The sequence below is a fragment of the Pristis pectinata genome, chromosome 27 (assembly GCF_009764475.1).
Source record: "Pristis pectinata isolate sPriPec2 chromosome 27, sPriPec2.1.pri, whole genome shotgun sequence".
Lineage (NCBI taxonomy): Eukaryota > Metazoa > Chordata > Chondrichthyes > Rhinopristiformes > Pristidae > Pristis > Pristis pectinata.
This window is the reverse complement of record NC_067431.1, coordinates 20,764,188-20,787,683: the sequence shown is the minus strand read 5'-3', so window position 1 is coordinate 20,787,683 and position 23,496 is coordinate 20,764,188. Positions and strand designations below refer to the sequence as shown.

At 42.9% G+C, this 23,496-nt stretch overlaps 1 protein-coding gene across 3 annotated transcripts in view; it reads right to left on the bottom strand.

The window, feature by feature from the left end:
• gkup (glucuronokinase with putative uridyl pyrophosphorylase) overlaps positions 1 to 23,496 on the bottom strand; it is a 49,247-nt gene that overhangs the window by 17,874 nt on the left and 7,877 nt on the right. For 2 of the 3 annotated variants that reach the window (XM_052039935.1, XM_052039937.1), the window contains 9 exons: positions 20,635 to 20,679; positions 19,121 to 19,274; positions 18,966 to 19,037; positions 17,650 to 17,738; positions 14,532 to 14,688; positions 12,447 to 12,524; positions 4,312 to 4,403; positions 2,609 to 2,714; positions 1,018 to 1,097 (listed from right to left, as the gene is read on the bottom strand). In XM_052039935.1, coding sequence (XP_051895895.1) covers positions 1,018 to 1,097; positions 2,609 to 2,714; positions 4,312 to 4,403; positions 12,447 to 12,524; positions 14,532 to 14,688; positions 17,650 to 17,738; positions 18,966 to 19,037; positions 19,121 to 19,274; positions 20,635 to 20,679 — 873 coding nt within the window. The remainder of the gene's footprint in view (positions 1 to 1,017; positions 1,098 to 2,608; positions 2,715 to 4,311; positions 4,404 to 12,446; positions 12,525 to 14,531; positions 14,689 to 17,649; positions 17,739 to 18,965; positions 19,038 to 19,120; positions 19,275 to 20,634; positions 20,680 to 23,496) is intronic. The other variant, XM_052039936.1, reaches the window with a different exon arrangement.

Below are 23,496 nucleotides of genomic sequence, written 5' to 3'. Positions count from 1 at the left end.
CAATAACACGAATCCTGCATTAATCCTATTTTTTCTATTCTCCCCACATTCCCATCAATTCCCCCCAGATAATACTGCTCCCCCACACACCACAGGCAATTTACAGTTCCAGCCCACACATCATTGGGATGTGGAAGGAAACTGGAGCACCCAGAGGATACCCACGGAGTCACAGGAAAAACATGCAAACTCCATACAGACGGCACAAGGTCAGGATTAAACCCTAGCCTCTGGTGCTGCAAGGCAGAGGTTCTGCTAGTTGCACCACTGTGCTGTTCAAAAGAATCATGTATACATTTCCACTGAAGAATGCAGTATTCTTTTTAGGATGGATATTGTAACATCACATCCCAACCAGAAAGAAAATGATTGGGTGATTTCCTCCATCAACCATGTCTGGAGACCACAATGCTAAATCTGACTGGGGGACAGTAAACACTTTGTATTACGTAACTATCTGCAACTCTACATTTTGTTGGACAAGCAAACCTACTTTTTATTGGCAGACTTTACTGTAGTTTCAGTCAGGAGTTCTGTTGACTGCAGCATTGAGATTCGGTTTCTAAAGGTTGTTACAAAATAGACTGTGGCTGGTCCTGCCACATTTCTAACTCACCAATTGACAAAGTGCCCACAATATTCATGTTAACATTTATTAAGTGTGTACAGGGATATTAGGGTCATAAACCAAATTGTACAGAACAAGGTCATTTGGTTGACCACACTTATGCCAGGTCTTTGAAATATTCCTGTTTCATTGCCTTTTCCTGCAACAATACTGCATTTTCTCCCTTTATTCAATTCCCTTTTAGAATCTAATTCCTCAACCATTTCAAGTTCTCCTTTCCAGATAACAAAAGTCTGGCGAGTAAGAAAGCCTCCAATTGTCTCCACAACTCTCCCACCCCACCCAAACCAATACATCCTTATGCTGAAATGGAAATGTTAGTTTGCAAACTGCTGATTCCCATTGGTGAAACAGCTGCCTGCGCCGAAACAAATGTTTGAGATACAAACCCTTCCTTTCGACTGATCCCATGCAGATCTTGCAAGCTACCAAACTGTGTTGGGTCATTGAGAGGATGGGGTATCAGCACCTAGTGAATTCAGAAACAGAAAAAGAATTGCAAGTGTAGGAGCACATCTTGTGTCAAATCCTCAATACTCTTAGCCCTCAAAACACTGCACAAAGTTCATTTGCTCAACTCTCTTCTCTATTTCAATGAAGAATGCCACTGTCATTTTTTTCATGGGCACAATCCATCTTTCAAATACAACAAATGAAATTCTTCCTGTGGAAACCTAGATAATACCTTCCAAGTGGTTGACTTGACTGTGGAACCTCAGTTGACAGAACTTCACCCTCTTTTTATCCACTAAATAAATGTTTACAGATACACACCACACACAATCTATTGCTGGAAAGAATGCATTTATATCACATACAAGGCCCCACCTATATTGCAAGGTCAACTGCACAAAATGAGGCTGAGCTGCAAACAAGATGGACAAAATTGCACCAAAGGTAATATTTACTTTTATTCATTACAGAAATTTTCAAATTATCAATAGTCACATTCATTTCTGGCATAAACAGTTTAAACCTCAAACACTTCTCATATGTTTAAAAACATTTAATTTGTGTCTGTGCTGCATTTTACCTTAGTAACCATTATATTTTTCTTTCCATATATCTTTTTGTGCACTACAGTTCACTGTTCAAAGGAAGGGATGTGGTTGGTTGGGTTCATGGGTTGTTGTGCAGAAAGAGGAACAACAAGTCCCAGGAATGGCCCCGAGGAAAGGCCAAAAACCCTAGAAATGGGAGCAGGTCGGGTGCCACAGCCCTTCATGAAAGAGGCCTGATTATGCAAAACATGCATTTTCCACAACATTGTAATTTAGGTTGGGCCTTGATCACATTGTGCGCAACCTCATTTATGCATAATGCCTTGCATCTGGTTGAACGATTCTGAAATGTGGTTACTGTGGTAACTTCAGAAAACATTGAAATCCTCTAGTAAACACTAGATATCAATCATAAATGGGATCCAGAAATAAAAGGAGAAAATGCAGGGAAATACTTAGCAGTTCAGAAACACTCGTCTCTCTCTCCGTCTTTGCCCAAATCAGCTAACTCAGCCAAAAAGCTTTTCATCCCCACAATATGCAATTGCATACATGTTGTTGAAAGAAAATGCATTGTCATAGATATTAATACTACATCCTTGAATAGAAAGTCTAAATTTCTATTTCCAAAATCAAACAATGAAAAAGGGAACAAATTACAGTATTTCATGTGCCCTTAACCACACTATACTTAAAAGGCGGAAGCAACTTTAAAACATAAACATTTCAGAATCTAACACAAGGCAGCAGTATTGCTATTACAGCTAACCATAACTGTGTCAGGGCTAGCCCTGAGATTTCTGTGCTGGCTGCTTTGGAAAAACTGTTCTGCTGTCGTCTTGCAATTCAGGGTTTGACAATACTGTTAGTAAGACAGTTATTTCCTTTCAAACAATTAATAGAAACAGTCTCCATTTCTCCTGTGCATATTCTATGCCAAGCACCCTGCTCAATAATGCATACTGTAGGTTTCACTTACAACTTTTTTGCTTTCGTATATTGTCACATCAGCCCAGAAGTTAGATATTGTCATAGCAATAGTCTTTCCATTGAAGCCATCTGATGGATTTCCCATAATTCCTACCCTAAACACAAGGCAGTGTCAGTGCAGTGATTCATTACATCTGGAACACGAAGTACACAGCAGAAAATTCTCAGTATTAACGGTGGACATAACATTTAGATACAAAACAAGAGGCTGGATTAGACTGGAGCGGTACATACAAAGAAATAAAGAAATTTATCCTATAAAAAGATCTTATTACCACAGAATTTTATTGGAAAACAAATAAAGCTAAAATGCAAATGACAGAAGTTTAATGTCATTTGAGCCTTCTCCTCAGTAATCTTCCCTTAACATGACATGACTGAAGCTGATCTGTCTCCTTTCCAGAATCAATTATTCACTCTCAATTTAAAAGATAAATTTCCAGTAAGAATGGTGCATTTAAAAGAACTCTTAATGATCAATCTATTTTGGTGGTGCAGAGGATGGAAAGTTGTTAAAGATACTGAGAGTTCCTGTTGTCTTTGAATTGGTTCCACAGGATATTTGAATCCACTGGAACTGTAGTGTAGCACCCTCTGGTGTCAGGCAAAGAGATAGTTTTGCACCATAACTATCCAATACTTTGTTGGTTGCTATGCTTCATTAACACATAAAACTGCTCCTTCAAGCTTGTCCCACACCATGATGGCCGGTCCATTATGACGAAAGGCCTCTTTGCCCTTGCTGCAGTTTGATTAGAATAAAAAAAAGAATGACCTACAAGTTTTTGTTTAGTGTAGTAGTTTTTTGTTGCAGACTTCACAAAAGAACTTAATCAGAAACCTGACAGAATTAACTGCATGATTCCAATCAAATAGCGATTTGGTTCCAGGTCCTCTATGCAGGAGTGCATCATATGACATGTCATTCAGACATGTGCAGCTGTGTTTAGCACAGTCCATGGAGAAACACACCTTCAAAAGACAGGCAAGGCTGAATTCCTCAAAACAAATAACCAGTCCCCAGCACAGAGATCCTCCTAACGGTAAGTCCCTTTGACATTTCTATTTTCCCATCATTCACACCCCACCCTTCACAACAAATGTCCAAGACCCTGGCCATCAAACCCCAGCTTAATCATGTCTCCGTTTTCCAAACCCTTTGGCTGATTGTGAACAACTCCTCCCAAACCCCCAGACCTCTAAACTGACCCTTCCACTCCACCACGTGCCTCCTGCAACACCTTCCCCACCCCATGACCTACTTGCAAACCTCCACCAGCTCCATCATTGTGGCATAAGTGGTGGAAAACCTCTTTTGTTTGGAATTTCTCCACAAGACTTGTCAGCAGATGCCCTGAACTTCTGCACAACAGAATAAAGCTGCAAAGGACCTACACACAAAATGCACCTTGGCATTTCAACCGTCACCAGTTTTACATACCTTTTGGGCCCTGGGGCAATTTCAAGTGGGTCTGAGGTAGAAGATAATTCATACTGAAAGGCACACATGTTAAACATTTTGGACATTGTTGTCCTAATAATCCTCTCAGATCTCACAGACAGGCAATAAAACAGCTGGAAATCTTATAACTGGTTAGCAAAATAATTGCAACATTTCAGGCTTCATAGCATCTGAATTAAAACTTAAAAGCAACACAGAGTTGTGTGAGCAACACTAAAACCCAATGGTACCTTGCGTAGGAACGGCAGGTAATTTGCTTGACTGTAGAACCATGTTGTTTCGAGGAGTAGTGTGCCAACCACTTCTTATATTCAGAAAGACCCTGCCAACAAACAAAGTGTTAGCAGGATAAAAGCACAAGCTACAGAATGCTGAATAAGTAAAACCACCATGTACAGTGTGTGTTTAAAGATTCCACCATTTTCACTTCTGTGGACTTAATTACGATGTGTTTAAGAAGCTGGATAAGCAGAGAAAGTACACACTGAAACAAGACCAAAGGCTGTTGGAAACATAACAAGACAAGCACTGGAGAGCTTCAGTTTGAAGGTTATTCTGATGAAAAGAAATTGAACTAAACTGTAAATTCTATTTCTCTCTTTGTTGGCTCTGCCTGACCTGTTGGGCATTTCCAACACTTCTGCTTTATTTCAAATTTCCAGCATCTGTTATGACTGATGAAGTTAAAGAGAGCAGATGAGGGGAAATTTACCTTAACCAATTAAGCTGCTAGTCAGGATATCTTTGGGATGTAGGAGGAAATCTACATAGAACATAACAGCACAGTACAGACCCCTCAGTCCACAGTGTTGTGCCAATACTTTATCCTGCTCTAAGATCTATCTAACCCTTCCCTCCCACATAGCCCTCCATTTCTCTATCATTCATGTGTCTATCTAAGAGTCTTTTAAATGTCCCTAATGTATCTGTCCCCACAACCTCTGCAGGCAGTGCGTTCCACACACCCACCACTCTGTGTAAAAAAACTTACCCCTGACATCCCCCTTATACCTTCCTCCAATCACCTTAAAAATTATGCCTCCTCATGTTAGCCATTGTCGCACTGGGGAAAAAGTCTCTGACTGTCCATTCGATCTATGTCTCTTATCTTCTACACCTCTGTGTCTGTGGAAAAACCACATGGAGAACATGCAAATCCCACACAGATAGGATTGAACTGTTTCACTGGAGCTAAGAGCCAGTAGCACTACCTGCTGCACCACTACATTCTAGCATGGACCAGTCACAGACATCAGTCTTTAGTCTGCTGTTATCAGACTCTTAAATGGACCTCTTGATCCCTCAATCTACCTTGTTGTGGCCCTTGCACTTTATTTGTCTACCCCGCACTCTCTCTGTAACTGTAACACTATATTCTGTATTTCGTTTTTACCACCTCAATGTACTTACACATGCAAACAGAAGTTTTTCACCGTATCTTGGTATATGTGACAATAATAAACCAATACAAATTTGATTCATTCCACATGATATCACTGAGAGACTGGCTTACAGCAAAGGCTTTGGGTTCAGGCAATATCCCAATTCTAATGATAAAGACCTGTGCTCCAGAACAGGCCATGTATTTATCCAAGGTACTTTAATACAGTCACAACACTGACAGCTACCCAACAGTGTGGAAAATTTGATGGAATATCTTGTCAAAAGTTCCATCCAGCAGCAGTTACTTCCCAATAACTTGCTCACTGATGCTCAGTTTGCTTTTGCCAGAACAACTCAGCTCCAGAGCTCATCACAGCCTTGATCCAAAAGTGGACCAAAGAGCTGGAGGTGAGGTGGGCGTGACTACCTTCAACACCAAGACAGCATTTGACCGAGTGCGGCATCGAGGACTCCTGATAAGTCAATGGGCATCAAGGGGAAACAATCCAATGGTTGGCATCATGCCTTGAACAAAGGAAAGTAGTTGTAGTTGTTAGAGGTCAATCATTCCAGCCCCAGCACATTACTGCAGGGCAACGTCCTACACCCAACCACCTTCAGCTGCTTCACTGTTGACTCTCCATCCATCATAAGGCCAGAAGTGGAGACACAAGAGACTGCAGATGCTTGAATCTGGAGGAACACACGAAAGGCTGGAGAACTTAGCAGGTCAGGCAGCATCTATGGAGGGAAATGGACTGTCCACATTTTGGGTTGAGACCCTTCATCTTGGCTGAAAGATAGAGGAGAGATAGCCAGAGCAAGAATGTGGAGGGAAGGGATGGAGCAGGAGCTGGCAGGTAATAGGTGGATCCAGGTGAGGGGGGTGATAGACAAGTGGGGGGAGCGAAAATGGTGTCAAAAACTGGGAGGTGATGGATGGAAGTGACAAAGGGCTGAAGATGATGGAATCTGTTAAGAAAGGAAAATGAAGCATGGAATAAATGGAGGGAGGTGGGGAGGAGAACCAGTGTGAGGTGTGTGTGGGTGGTGGGCAGATGGAGAGGGTGGAGGAAGGGAAAGTTATGTTGATGGGGGTCAGGTAGATCAGGAGGAGAGAGAAGAGAGAAAAGGGACAGAAGGGGAGCAGTTACCGGAAGTTGGAGAAGACAATGTTCACGCCGCCAGGTTGGATGAAGTAGAGACGTTTGCTGACAACTGCACAACTTTCAATTCCATTCACCTCTCCTCAGCAAATGAAGCAGTCTGTGCCTGCACGTAACAAGACTTGGACTACATTAAGCTATGGGCTGATAAGTAGCAAGTATCAGACATGTCACAACAATGCTAGGCAGGCATGAAAGTAGAACGTTTCCAGCAAGATCGTTTCACTGATGCTGCTGCTTTAACCCATTTGCACTGATTGCGATGTCCACTTTCTTACTGGTATAACCGATGAGTACTTGCTTACTTCACCTCTAGTGCCAGGCAATGACCATCTCCAATGAGAGAGTCTAACCAGTGTGGTAGTCAAACAATAACAACCATTGCAGAACAGAATAATGGACAGATTTCAGTTTGAATAAACATTTGGAGGCAATCACATACAAGAATGGGTAACAGTCCATGAAGTTCCCAGAGAATGCCAAGAAATTATCTGTAAGAAACTGATAATGACTCAGTTACAGTTCCTTCCCAAGTTACAACAGGGCTCCATTCCAGAGAACACAGAACAGTACAGCACAGAACAGGCCCTTCGGCCCTCAAAGTTGTGCCAACATAGCTATTCCCTCCTCCTACAGAATGCCCATAACCCTCTATTTTCCTCTCATTCATGTGCCCATCCAAGCCCCTCTTAAAAGCCCCCCTTAAAAGCCCCCAATGAATTTGCCTCCACCACCCTATCAGGCAATGCATTCCAGGCATCCACCACTCTCTGAGTAAAACACTTACTCCTCATGTCTGTTCTGAACCTACCCCCCTCACCTTAAATACATGCCCTCTGGTATTGGATCACTCAGTAATGGGAAAAAGATATTGCTTGTCCACCCTATCTATGCCCCTCATCATTTTATACACTTCCAACGGATCACCCCTCAGCCTCCGCCGCTCCAGAGAAAACAGCCCAAGTTTGTCCAGCCTCTCCTGATAGCACATGCCCTCTCATCCAGGCAGCATCCTGGTAAACCTCCTCTGCACCCTAAAGCCAAACAGTTCACAAGTCAGAAATGCGGCTGTCTGGCAATATATTTAAATAAAAACATAAACCAATCAAGGGCAACGTGAAGTTGAACCAGGGTGTTTAACTCCGCCATTCAGATATTGCCACAAGCCAAGTTCCCAGGCAGCAGGACATGCCGGCAGTCCTGTAGCAGCCGACAAATCCATCCCACTGGTCTCCCAAATGCTCATTCATATGTACGGGCTGTACATAAGTTGGGCGTTTGTAATATGAGGAGGACCTGTACAGAATAAACCAGTCTAGCAAAGTACAACCAGGGGCAAATAAGATGTAAACAAAGACACCGGCCATTTTGAGGTTGGCATCTCAATGACATCCACATCCAGCAGGAAAAAAAGAAAACCTGTTTTGAGACATAAAGTCCTTGTCGGAACCATGCGGAGAAACCAACCTTATGCTTCAGCATCCTTGATTGGCTCACTACAAACAACTAAGATACCTTGCAGTTGTGAAGTGGAAGATGGTGATAGCAACCCAACATCCAATAGTTCAGTGGTTGGGATGAAGATAGATGAAATGGGTCGGACCAAGATTGAACTATCGATGTGATATCATCTCACTGAGGAGAACAGAAAGGATAGGAGGGAGATGGGTCTTGGAAACGGGATTTAACTCCTTACCGAATCCTGAAGCTCAGAGTGTGTGAGAACCTAGGACCAATACTCAGGAGGAGGAGCCCAGAGTCTGGGATTCAGAGAACAAGGGAACCAGAAGTCTGAGACTGATTACCTCATGTCTTGACAGGTGGTATACCGTGCAAGTCACGAGTGCTTGTACTTTGTCTTTGCAAATAAGTGTTTGAATAAGGCTAAGATTATCTTTCACCAGTTGTCAGTGGTTTCTCTAGTATAGTTGTGCATCAGGCACAACACCAGCTACACTCATTATTCGATTGTATTCACCATCAGCAAGTTCCCCATCATCAGTATCCTGGGCATCACCAATGACCAATTCAATTGGACCAGACGCATGAATAAGGTTAGGGAAGTGGGCTGAGGAGTGGCAAATGGATTTCAATACAATTAAGTCTGAGGTGATGCATTTTGGAGAGTCAAACCAGTGTAGGACTTATACCATGAATGGTAGGGCACTAGGGAGTGTAATGGAACAGAGGGACTTCGGAGTACAAGTGCATAGGTGGTTGAAAGCAGCGTCACAGGTAGACAGTTTAGCACACTAGCCTTCATCAGTCAGGCCATTGAGTATAGGAGTTGGGACATTATGTTGCAGTTGTACAAGTCATTGGTAAGGCCACACTTGGAGTACTGTGTATAGTTTTGGTCACCCTGTTATAGGAAAGATGTGGTTAAACTAGAAAGAGCGCAGAAAAAATTTATGAGGATGTTGCCAGGACTAGAGGGCCTGAATTAAGGGGAGAGGTTGGCCAGGCTAGGTCTTTATTCCTTCCAGCTTAGGAGAATGAGGGGTGATCTTATAGGTGGTTTATAAAATCATGAGGGGATGGTAGCAGTCTTTCCTTCAGGGTGGGGGAACCCAAAATTTAGGGTGAGAGGGGAAAGATTTAAAAGGGACCTGAGGGGCAGCTTTTTCACCTAGAGTGTGGAGAGTTTATGGAATGAGCTGCCAGAGGGAAGTGGTTGAGGCAGTGTTATGAGAAAGGTTCTTTTGGGATCTTAAAGGTAGAGGTATCTGAACACACAGTCTTTGTACTTTAAAAGGAGGACTTTATTTACAAAAACCAACATGGGAACAGAATGTGAAGGAACAAATGCACACTCACACTAGGGTGATCGCGAAACGTGGGGGAAGTCACAACAGGGGTGAAGTGCATACACGCTCACACACACATACACATGCAACGAACTAGTACAAACAATCAGGAAACGAACAAATACGTTGTCTGAACCCCCTGAATCTGGACAAACGCTACTGGGAATCTACTTAGAATGCTCCGAGACCCCTGTGGAAGTGCACCCTCTCACCTGTGGTCTCGACCCCGGCAGCAATCGGAAAACAGAAAGAGCTGCCCACTTGTATCATCTTTTATAGGGCTGTAGTTGGGTGGAGCCCTCTCAGGTAATTCAAACAAGCCAATGATTCAGGGTCAAGAACAAAGGTGAGTTACAAGCCAATCCTTAAGTGTGCTCTTTAATGGGTGGGGCAGAGCCAGACCCTTGATTGACAGTGGTGTAGCTTCCAACCCGATAGGCAATGCTGTCATCTGACCATGGGGGTCAGTAGTGTTGTCACTGTCATCTGACCCCTGGCCTTTCATACTACAGGCAGGTACAATAGTATCATTTAAGAAGCACTTGGATAGGTACATGGAGGGGCGGGGCTTAGAGGTATATGGGCTGAACGCAGGAAATTGGGACTAGATGGGTGGTCAGCATGGACTCGTTGGGCCGAAGGGCCTGTATCCATGCTGTATGACTCTAAAGGTGGCCACCAGTGCTGGTCAGATGCTGGATAATCCTGTCATGGGTAACTCACTGCATTATACCCTGAAGCCTTTCCACAAAGCACAAGCAAGGAGTGTGAGGGAATATCTGCATTTGCCTGGTTGAATGCAGCTACAACAGCACTCACAAATTTGTCATCAAGACAAAGCAACCCACTTGACTGGTGCCCTGGCCACCACCCTAAATATTCATTCCACCCACCACTGACACACAATGGCTACGGTCTTCACCATTGACAAACTACTCCACAGTTATTCACCTCAGCCACTCAGACATCACTTTCCAAACCTGCAACCACAACAGAGAATGGCTTCAGGGGAACAGGAATACCACATGTATGTTCTCCTCCAAAACACACGCCATCCTGACCTGGAAATATATCAACACTCAATCATTGTTGGGTCCAAAACCTGGAATATCTTCCCCAAAACCAATCATGAGAGTACCTTCACTAGAAAGACTACAATGGTTCAAGAAGGTGGCTCATCATCATCTTCTCAAGAGCAAGTCAAGATGGGTAATGAATGCCAGCTTTGTCTGTGAAGCCCAGGTCCCAAAAAAATAATAAACTTTAAAATATTCAAACTTATGACTCTGGATCTGAGAACTCTGGATTGTGCTTTGCCACAGCTTAAGGCCTCCGTGCTGGAGCGTGGCTGTGCACCAGTCTTGGTCCTCCACATCAAGGAAAAACAATGGTCCTCCCAGTGAGACAAAATTTGCAAACTTTTAGGAATCCTGCTATCAAGAAAATCAGGGAGAAAGAAATATTTGGGACCTTAATTTGGAATGAGGTAAACATGTCCAGGCTTCAAAGACTAAGGGAGCTATATTCTTAGGAGAGGAGGAGGATGAGAGGAGACATGATAGAGGTGTACAAAATATTGAGAGGAATAGATAGAGTGGACAGCCAGCGCCTCTTTCCCAGGGCACCAATCCTCAATACAAGAGGGCATGGCTTTAAAGTAATGGGTGGGAAGTTCAAGGGAGATATCAGAGGAAGATTTTTTACCCAGATAGTGGTTGGAGCATGGAATGTGCTGCAGAAGGCAGGTACATTGGTCAAATTCGAGAGATTACTAGATAGGCATATGGAGGAATTTAAAATAAAGGGATATGTGGGAGGAAGGGGTTAGAGAGTCTGAGGCGAGGTTTAAAGGTTGGCACAACATTGTGGGCCAAAGGGCCTGTATTGTGCTGTACTGTTCTACGTTCTAAAGTGTTTTCAACAAACCCACTTGTTGAGTATGTCTCTAACTACAGAACATTGTGTTGCTGCACTGACAGGAATTGTTGACATAAGGTAGTTGTTTTCAAACCTCTGCCTCAGGCTTACATATTGAGAGTTGTCAGAAACTTAGGGCAGCAAGAGTTTAGCAAAACATCCTGACATTTACGGGCCCTTTATCAGACAAAATTTAACATCTAGCCATGTGGGTGTTAGGCAAGGTGGCTAAAATCTGATTCAAGGAGCTGAGCTTTGAGAAAAATCTTAAAAGGGGCAAGAGTGGCAGAGAGCTCGGGGGGGGGCACCAGGATTTAGTACCTAGGCTGCTGAAGGTACAAATGCCAATGGAGAGGCAAAGGAATTCGGAGATGTAGAGTTTTCACTGGGATATTGAGTTCAAGATGATTACAGAGATAAAAAGGGGGATTAGGTTATAGAAGATTTTTAATACAGTGATTACCAACATATACGGTTATTCAGTCCAAAATTCCCCTCCCTCCTCTTTTGTATCATTCACCACAATCAGACAGTTCTGCCTAGAAATCCATCACTGGTCACTTCCACTGAACAAAAGCATCAGCACATTGTACTCTGCCTTTGAATATAGCATGTTTGATGCTACTGACCAGGATGAATTGCCAGCCATTAATCTTCTGTAGTTTAATTCTGTGTTCCCTAAATGTTCTACTTGCTGATGTAACAGGGTAAAGTTAGGAACAGAGTTTGGAAACTAGGGGACTGACTACGTTGCTATAAGTGACAGCAATTAACAATTTAACTACAAGCACCCAAGCAAATGTTGTTCACAGTAGTGTAGCAGTTAGCGTAACACTATTACAGAGCCAGCAACCTGGGTTCAATGCCGGCTGTTCTCTGTAAGGAGTTTGTACGTTCTCCCCGTGACTGCGGGTGCTCCGGTTTCCTCCCACATTCCGAAGACATATGGCTTAGGAAGACATATCGCTTATGCTATGTCGGCGCCAGAAGCGTGACGACACTTGACGGCTGCCCAAAGAACACTCTACGCAAAAGATGTATTTCACTGTGTGTTTCGATGTACATGTGACTAATAAAAATATCTTATCTTACCACTTGACCAATGAGCTGGAATCCAGTAGGCAACTTCATTCCAAACACTGGGATATTTGCCTTGTTGATGAGCCACTCCTGAAGAAAGAATAATGAGGTTTCAATCATCATATAATAAGGAAACAGTTTGGTTCTTTTGTAAGTACACAAAGGAACATCAAAGTTCTATAACAAAGTAGCCCAAGTATGGGTTTCTTTCTCTCTTATCATTTAGATTGGCTCTTCTTATGATCCAAGACCATATCACGTCAAAGCAGTAATTCAAGTACCTAGTCAGGACTGGCACGGTGGGAAACACACTCAGCTCCAAATAAAAAGGATTCAAGTCCTACCCCAGAAAGATAACACAAAATCTAGGCTGACACACGCAGTGGGAGCACTGTACTACTGGAGCAGTCATCTTTCTGTATGAGACATTTGGATGAGCCCATTTCAACACATCAGATTCTGTCGCAGTAGTTCGCTCCTTCGTACTGACATAGCCGGTATTCATTCCTCAACTAACATCATTTGTCTGATTTGTATCACATTGCTGTTTCTGGGATTTTACTTTGCATAACTTAGCAAGTACATTTGCAACAATAACCAGACTTCAAAGTATTTCGGCGAGTACAAATCTTTTTTTCACTCCCTACAAAAAATAACAAAAATTACACAGTATCAGATACTATCAAAGCACATTCTCCAACTGGGCCCAGCACGATTTTAAGTAAACTAGACAGTTCCTAACTGCCTGAACCTCCACTCAAAATCAAATTTCAGGCAAACCATTCGATTTATTTTATCCCACTGATCTGGCAAATCCTTACAAAACCCAATTGTTTTTGAGTAAAAGGTTTTTGTGTTTATTGTGTCTGCAGCTCTACTCCATGAGTGCACAAGTGAGAGACTGCAGTACGAGATTTCATCTGAGTATGCTCTTTCCATACTATTTACAATTTTGTGCACCTCACCAGTCAGCTTTTCAAAAAGTAATAAAGAGCAAGTTTCCCTTCACATTCACTACCCCACCTTTCTTCCAGCTTGGCTTAGTCCCTGATAATTCATTTCTCTAGTTGGTCAATTGCATAGCATCATAAAGAGGTACAGTACAGAAACTGGTCCTTTGATCCACTAAGTTCACTCCAACCATCAAGTATCCACTTTGACATTAAACTTCCCCCAAACTCATTTTACTCTCCCCACATTCCCATCAATTACCCTCCCCCTAAGACTCTACCACTCATCTACACAAAAGGGCCAATATATTGTGATCAATATATCTATCAACCCACACATTTTTGGGATGCAGGAGGAAACCAGAGCACCCCTGGCTAAACCCATGAGGTCACAGGGACAAGGTGCAAACTCCACACAGACAGCACTGGTTTGGAGCTGGGTCGCTGAAGCTGCAAGACAGCGTCTCTACTGGCTGCACCATTGTCCTGCCCCATGTTTGCTGAAATACTTGGAGTATTTGGCAATCTTTCTTTACATCTTGGATCTTTGAATGGTTAGAGAACAGAATTATATAATCATGACGGCATAGGTGGTGGCCAGTTGGCCCACTGAATCCTTGAGGATTAATCCAGACAGCCTCATAGTCCCATTTCCCCACGGTCTTGTAAACGTTTCACTTCAGATTTTGAATATGACTCCTTCCAATTTCCATCTCAAATCCATTTTAATTAACCACAGCCCTTGGGAATATAATTCAATCTTTCTACTCCCATTTGTGCATGGAAGTACTTCCTTACATTACCAGTGAATAGCCTAATTCTTATTTGAGATTACTCTTCCTTGTTCTCGATTCTCACACCAGAGGAATTTTGGTAGCTACTAATATTAAATCCATTCATCATTTCAAGAGGGTTACATCACCTCTTAATATGCTAAACACAAAGGGAATAAGGCTTCTAGTGCAAGACTTTCAATGTCCCCAGTTAAGATAACTCATGTGAAATAGTGTGACAATGCTGCATCTCCAGTCACTATTGAAGTTCCAAAACTTAATGTTGAGCTTTGACAGAACTATTCCCTTATCGCGTGTGTGGTCCTTTTTGTACTGACACTCTTTGGAATTAAAAAGTGAAAAGCTTTTCTCACCATGTACTTCCCAAGACCTCGATCCTTCACCTGTGGATGGTCATTCAAATACTCCCCGAGAGTGGGAAGCGTCTGTCTCTGGAAACAGTAAAAGACAACACTCGCGAGTCTCGATTCTGTGGCACCTGCAGAGGGTTTCTCATAAAACTTGGTGATTCTGAAAGCAGAGAGCAGCTTTTAGTAAGATAGGACTTGCCATTAGATCTGTACACATCAGAAGCAGAAACAAACCACTGACCCTTGTGCCTATTCAATAACATCTTTTACCTCAGCGCTACTTTCCTGCACTAAACCCACCTCTCTAGATTCTCTTACTATCCAAAAGTCTATTGACCTCTATCTTGAATATACTTATTGACTCAGCTTCAACAGCTATTGGTTTGAAAATTCCAAAAATTCATTACTGAAAAAATTTCTTCTCCTCTCAGTCCTCAATGGCCAACTCCTAATTTTGAGTCTGTGACACCTAATCCTAGACAACCAGCTAGAAATATTATCTCAGCATCTGCCCTGTCAAGTTTCATAAGAATTTATGTTTCAATGAGATCACCTCTCATTTAAACTCTATTGATATAGGCCAAATCTGCTCAATCTCTTCCAAATGGACAAAACCCCCATCCTGCAGATAATTGCAGCAACATTTCATTGCAGTCCCTCAGTCACAGGTATACTTTCCAGGTAGTAACGCTTTACTCTTGCATTCAAATCCTCCTGTATTAAACACCAATATATCGACGCCTTAATTACTTGGTGTACCTGCAAGTTAACTTTAATGATTCACATACAAGGGCACCCAATAAACACCAACATCTTTCAATCTGTCAGCATTTACAAATACTTCACTTTTCTACTGTCTTCCTACCTTACATTTCTCCACATTATATTCCACCCGCCATGTTCTCACCCACTTAACAGCCTAACATCCCTTGAAGCCTTTCTACATCCTCCTCACAACCAACACTGGCATCTAGCTTTGTGTATCAATCCTTATGGCACCTACTTGTCATAGTCTCCCAACTCAAAGAAGTTTCCTTTATTCCTACTCCATTAACTGATACTCAATCCATGCCAGTACACTATACCGATCACGTGGTCTAGTTTAATAACCTCTTGTGTGGTGCCTTTTTAAAGACCACCTGAAAGTCAAAATACTCCATATCCAGATACTCCCTTATCTAATTACAACCTTAAAAACAGTAATAGATTTGTCAAGCACATTTTTTTCCTTTCATAAATTCATGTTGCCTCTATCCAAGCCTATTATTACTTCCCAAGCATCCTGCTGCTATTTCCTTGGTAACTGATTCGAGCATTTTCCCTGCTACTGATAACTTGGTCTGTAGTTCCCCATTTTCTCTCACCTGCCTTTCTTACACTTGTATTTACACATCAATGAGTTCAACGGGGATTTCAATCAGTGACAAAAAGCTGCCTAGGCTTATCAGGGAATACTCTGAATTTAGGCCCATAAACTTCTGCAAGGTCCAAATCCAGAAGCAATCATGGTATCTTTGGATGTCTGCTTTACCAAAGTATTAAAACATTCTTGAGAAATCTCAATCCGCAAGGAGTCAATACTTCTATTTATCTCTTGCAGGTAACAGTTCTCCACTGAAATGAACAATTCTGAATTGCACATACTTCTCTGGACTGTATCCTGTTCTGCCCACCATGCACTAGAAAGGGCAGTAAAGATAGAAGAGATTTACTGGAATTACATCAGCATGCGAAACTTCAGCTGAATAACCCAAATCATCCCAAATCACAATATACCTTTCACCCTGTTAGAAATGGCAGCATTGCAAATGTAAGCATGGATAAATAGAAAGGTTACAAAATGGGAGTAGTCACATACGACGTTACAAAATGAAGAACTGACTTGGTAATACGGGACTTAACGACATTCCATTTCTGTGGTCTGATAGACAGAACTGACAAATAGCCCCTCTGCTTATCAGTACTGAGGCAGTTCGAGCTGGCTACTCAAAAGGTCACTGAACACTGGGGCCATTGTTCTGGCTAAGAGACAGTGAATAGGGTGTCTGGTAAGCATCATGGCACTACCCAGAGCTGTCAATCATCTGTCCACAAGATAGTTAAACTACTCCCTTATACAAATGCAACCAGGTGTCTAATAAGGTATGTGTTGTAAACAGTTGTTAATATTATCAGTTTGAAGTAAACTCAGACGAACTGGAAATATGTATGATTATGGAATTTTCCCTTTGTTCTGTGGAGAGGTCATCCGAGATTTTTGGTGACTCTGTCCTCACCGGATATAATATATACGTGTGTAATAAACCTCTGGTGCTTGAAACGGACCCAAGTCCCGTGTGATTCTTCAATCATCCATTTGCACTAACAACGTCCATGTTCACTGATCTACATTAGCCCTCAGGCTAGTAATGCATCAATTTAAAGAGCCTTATTTTCTAGATGCATTTGGCTTTGCCTCTTCTATTTACCATAATCTTCGCTCCTCCAATCCTGACCACTCCAATTGTATTCACTCAGTTACTGGTAACCAAGCATTCAGCCGAATTAAACCTGGGCTCTGGCATTTCCTCCCCAAGTTTTCACCCCTCTAGCTCTCTGCTTTAATTCCCTAAATCCACCAAGCCTTCAATTATCCATCCAAGGCTCAGTGTTGATTTTTCTTCCAAGGTATTTCAGGATAAAAGTGCTGTATAAATGTAATGTTGCAGTTGCTGGAATTTTTCTCTTTAATAAAAGTTCAAAGTATTGAATGATTTTGATAGAATAAGTAAGGTGGTCAGTGGCTGAGAAACTGGTAACCAGAGGGCACAAATTTCAAGTTAATTGGCAAAAGGACTAAAAAAGAGGGGAACTTCTGTTATGCAAGGAATTGCTGTGATCTGCAACACATTGCCTGTGGGAGCATAGAAAGCAGACGCCAAACTGACATTCAAAAGCAAACTATATAAATACTTGAAGGAGGAAAACTGGTTTGGCTAATGGGAGAGGTCATTAATTGCCTTTCAAAACACAAGGCATAACAGGCAGGTTGGATCCTTTGAATCTGCACCCTTCTGTCATTCTATGATTCAATTCACGTACGGCACAGCAAATAACTCACCCCTTTCAATCAGCAACCTACCTGTGTGTATGGGGACACACCTCAACTATTCCCCTAGATTCAGTCTTCTCTCCTTCTTCCATCTCATAGTAAATGGCCAGCTCACCCTTCTGTCAGCCAACACAGAAGCATAGTGGTTATCATTGGCAAATCATACTGATTGCTCACAAGTTTGCTGCAGCCCCCTGAAGCCTTTCCATCATCTACAAAACACATCAGCAGTACGAAGCCATACTGTCCACTTGCTTGGAAAAGTGCAGCTCCAACAACTCTCAAGAAGCTCAACACCATACAGGACAAGGGGTGGCACAGTGGCACAGCTGGTGGAGCTGCTGCCTCATGGCTCAAGTGACCCAGGTTCAATTCTAGGTCCCATGCTGTCTGTTGGTGCATTCTCCCCAGAACCACATGGGTTTCTTTCGAGTGTTCCCATTTCCTCTCACAAATTGTCCCTAGTGTGTAGATAAATAGTCGTATCTGGGGGGAGGGGGGAATTGATGGGGATGTGGTGAGAATAAAATGGGTCAGGGTAGCATTAGTATAAAAATGGGTGCTTAATAGTTGGTGTGGACTCAGAGGCTGAAGGCCTTGCTGTATCCGTCTGTCTATGAGAAAGCAGCTCACTGGATTGATATCCTATCCACTATCCTAAACATGCTCTCCACTGCCACTGCACAGTGGCTGCAGTGGGTATCATTTACAAAATACAATGCAGTTATTCACCTGGCCTTACTTCAAAACTTACAACTTCTACTCCAAAGGAGGAAGCAGATGCATGCAGACACCATCACCTCAGGGTCCCTTCCAAGTCACAGATTGTCTTGTTTTGGGAAGCTATCGCCAGTCCTTCATTGTTGCTGGCTGCAAATCCTGGAACCTTCTCTCCTACAGCACTGTGGGATTAGCTTTACCAGAAGGACTGCAGCGGTTCAAGGCAGCTCTCCACCACCTTCTCAAGGACAATTAGCGAGCAATAAATGCTGACTTTGCCAGCAATGACGGTTCCCAAAAAATTATCAGGTCTTTTCAGGCAACTACAGGTCCTCCCCAGGGTATGGGTTCCGTTTCTGTGAGCTGTTTGTAACCTGAACAGTTCGCAAGTCGAAAACGCAGCCGCGAACTGAGATCTTATACAGTAAAAGATACCTGCAGCAGGTGACAAATCTATCCCGAACATTTGTTCATACATATGGGCTGTACGTATGTTGGGGTTTGTAAGGACCTGAAACGAAAACTTCCAACACTTTTCCCTAAGATTCTTTAAGTTATGCCAATAGAATTTTTTTTGAACCAATTAAACACGGTGTGAAAACGAGGACCTGGAGTTCCCACCTAACCTTAAACTTGAAGAACTTGAGGACCTCAGCGATATCAAAGTTTAGGTCTTCACACAGCATATCCCCAGCAACCTGGAAATACAAAGCTTGCGATGATAGAGTGTTTCAAGGATGAACGCACAGCATCAAATGGTTATCAACTAAGCAAGACATACCACCATGACATCATCACTGAACTTCTTGCTCCTGGCCACCAGCTCAAAGTCAGCCACAGCACCTAACTGTGTTTTACTGGTGGTTGAACCATCATTAATAATGTTTTCTGTTGGGAAGTCATTGGCAGTTGCCCATCGTTCATAGTACTTGTATCTGAAGATGAAAAGGCAACAGTTAATTCCAAAGTTGCTCAGCAGGATTATATTAGCTCCATTACAATGCACCAGGCCAAACCTCCCCTCCTATTTAACCTCCCAAAAACTCACTTGCTTCTAGTTATTCTGTACTAAATCCACCCACTGCCTTCATTGGATTCCACTTGTACCACACTTCTGTGTCAATTATTCTACATATATTCTACATAAAAGATGGATCTGGCTCCTGGTGAATAACTCAGCTTCTGTCTGTCCTTTGCCCTTCCACCAACTACAAGCCATAACAGTGATGGAATATCCTCACTTGTGTGGATGAGTGCAGCTCCGACATCATCACCAACCCAGGCAAGGTAAGTAGCCCTGGAGTACTGTGACTACACATCTACATAATGCACTGTGGTAATGTGCCTAATTTTTTTCAGCAGCACATTACAAATCCATGACTATTACCTGGAAGGCAAAAGTTAAAATGGGCATGAGAATGCAACCTTCTCTCACTAACATTCCCTCATTATCACTGGGTTAAAATATTGGAATTCCCTTCCTTATAGTGTTATGTTCGTCCCTTCACCATTGGGACTGCAGAACTTCTGGCAGCAGATCAACACTTTCCTAATAGCAATTGGAATTGGACTAAAAAGTGTGATCCTGCCACACTCCATGAAATAAAATATGAATCAGAGCCCTCAGTTAGAATTCTAGCCAGTAACTCACTCCCATGTCTGACAACCTACAGCATCCCTCCAACTAGATTCCAGTCTACAATTCACTGTCTTTTGTTCAACTAGTACATACCTCTGAAACATGTGAAGTAGATCCCAGCCATTTACTTGTCCTGCCTCAGAAATTTCCATTTTATTCATTTTGAGCCCCACCCCCCTTTCCCTGATTCTTTATTTAGCTAAAACCATTTATCTTCCTCTAATAACCAAGCCTGTTTTCCACTCTCTACTGATGCTACCTGGCCCCCTGAATACTTTCCCCTGCTTGAGGGGATGCTACCTGACCCCCTGCCTGCGTCGCCCATCACCTGGACTCACCTATCCCCTGCCAGCATGTGCTCCTCGCCCTCCCCCCACCTTCTTATTCTGGCTTCTGCCCTCTTTCTTTAAAGTCCTGATGAAAGGTCTCGGCCCGAAACGTCAAACTGTCCATTTCCCTCCATGGATGCTGCCTGACCTGCTGAGTTCATCCAGCACTTTTTGTGTTTTGCTCCAGATTCCAGCATCTGCAAAATTTTTTGTGTCTCTAGTTTCCAACATTTCCTGCTTTTGGATTTACAGCACAAGCAGTATTTCACTTTGCTTGACTTTACACTACTTCACCAATGATCTGAGCAACTAAACAGATACACTTACTTGTCTGCATTTGTGACAAGGTAGACTTCACTGAAGAGGTGGCGCCTGCAAACAAACAGAGAAAATATATTATGTATGCAAAGCAAAACCAATTTCATAGATGAAGGCACATAGGAAGAAGGCATTTGCTTTAAAAGCTTTCACAACATTCAACATCAAAAATGTTTTATATATTTTTTGAAAAGTAATTACTATTGTAGTGTGGAAAACATGGCAGCTAGCTTCTACAGATCAAGATCCCATAAAAACAACAGGATACATGATTTAATGACGCAACTTGAAGCATAAGCATGGGTCATGGCATCAGGGGGCATTCTTGTCCAAAACAGTGCCATGGGATTTCTTTTCGCTTGCATCTCATCTGAAAATTGTCATCTTGAGAGTACAGCATTTCCCCCATTGTGTATTGGAATTCCTGCCCAGATTTTACACTCAAATCTCTGGCAGGCAGTCAAAAAACACAAACACCTGACTCAGAGGTGACAGAGATGGCCACTCAGCCAGAGCCAACATGGAAGGCAGCCAGTTAAACATCCCTGCAAACCGAATCCTAGCATTACTAAGGCACAAAGAGAGCCCTTTCAGACCATTGGGTCCTAATAGTGTAGTTCCGTTAATCTCATAGTCCAGGAAATTATTCCCTTTTTAAGGAACTGATTGATTCAGTTTTCGAGATTCAAGATTTACTTTATTGTTATTTCTTTTAGTATTTACATACACAAAAAAAACAAAATACTGTTTCTCACCAGCTCATATCAGTGCAACAAAAAGAACAGTAATAAATGTCTAAAATAGTCTATAAAAACATCTCTAAAACAAAACTAAAAACATATCAACACCACATATTCATATCTGTTAAAGTGTGTTTATGTATTAACAAGTGCTTATTCAGTTCGAGATGAAGTTCAACGTATCAGGTAACTAACTATCAAACTGTTTCTGTACTGATGTGAGTGTGTACGTGTGTGTGGAGGGAGAGCTTGTCGGTGGAAGTGCAAGGGGACACAGTCCATTTATGATCCTGGCTGCTTGTGGGAAAAAACTATTCAGCATCCTACTAGATCTAGAGCAGATGCTCCTATACCTCTTCCCCAATGGCAGGAGGGAAAACAGGTCGTGAGAAGGGTGATGAAAGTCCTTAATGATGGATGTAGCTCTGCGAACGCAGCGTTGCTGATAGATCTCCATCAAAAAGGGAGAGGGACACCAATGATCCTGCTAGCTGTCTTCACCATCCTATTAAGCTGCTGTTGTTCGTAGGCCTTGCAGCTACCAAACCAGGAGGTGAGGCAGTAGGTCAGGATGCTTTCAATGGTGCCCCTGTAAAAAGTGATGAGGTGTGGGATAGGGAGGCCTGCCTTTCTGAGCCTCCGGAGGGGGTAAAGCCACTGCTGGGCTTTTTTAACGATGGCTGCAGTATTAATAGTGGAGGTCAGATCATCCGTTAGGTGAACCCCCAGGAACTTAATGTTGCTGACCCTGTCCACAGCAGCACCATCAATAGTCAGTGGTGTATGATCATGCTTGCTAGCCCTCCTGAAATCAATCACCATCTCCTTTGTTTCGTCCACATTGAGGGTGAGATTGTGGAATCCGCACCACACTGTTAGCTGCCCCACCTCCATCCTATATGCAGACTCATCATTGTCACTGACGAGACCCACCACTGTTGTGTCATCAGCGAACTTAATGATGTAGTTGGTGCTGAATCTAGCAATGCAGTAGTGTGTGAGCAGGCTAAACAGTAAAGGGTTCAGGACGCAGCCTTGAGTTGAGCCTGTGCTCACTGAGATGGTTCCTGATGTATGACTGCCAACTCTAACTATCTGCTGCTGCTGCGTCAAGAAATTGAGGACCCAATTGCGAATGCCAGTGTCCACCTCTAACAGCCTCAGCTTTTCCACCAGCTGTTGTGGAATGATCGTGTTAAATGCTGAGCTGAAGTCGATGAAGAGGATCCTGGCGTATGTATTCTTCCCCTCCAGATGTGACAGTGTGAGGTGGAGCAAAGTGGAGGTTGTATCCTCTGTGGATGGACTGACTCTATATGCAAACTGTAGGGGATCTAAGTTTGCAGGTAAACAGGTCTTAATATGCTGCATGACCAATCGCTCAAAGCATTTCATTATTATTGGTGTAAGGGCCACAGGGCGGAAGTTATTCAGGCAGGCTGGGCTTGACTTTTTAGGGACAGGAATAATGAGGGCACTTGTGAGGCAGGCGGGCGCCACTGCCTGGCTGAGCGAGATATTAAAGATGTCTGCAAAGACATCCTTCAGCTGCTCTGCACAATCCTTTAAAACACGTCCAGGAATGTTGTCCGGCCCCGCAGCTTTCCATGGATTGACGCTGGCGAAGGCCTTTCTCACTCCAGCTGCAGACAGCTGAAGTACCTGGTCTCCTGATGATGGTGGAAGCATCTGTGTCTGAACGGTGTTATTTGCCTCAAAACGTGCATAAAAGACATTAAGTTTATCTGGTAAAAAGGGATCATTGTGACATATCCGCAGTGGGGGGGAGGAGGGGGTGGTGGGGGGATGGTGGTGGTGCTTGCAGTCAGTGATTGTTTGAAATCCCTGCCACAAACGACGTGTGTCTTTATTGTTCGTGAAGTGGCTGTTAAGTTTCTGTCCACACAGCCTCTTCGCCTCCCTGATCCCCCGGGACAAGTTTTTCCTTGCCAATCTATAAGCAGCAATGTCCCCAGATTCAAATGCAGCATTATGGGCTCTCAGCAGTGAACAGACTTCCCCAGTCAACCAAGGTTTCTGCTTGGCAGGCATCTGGATGGTTTTGACCACAGTCACGTCATCTATGCATTTATTGATGTCGCCAATGACGGTCTCTGTGTATTCCTGCAAG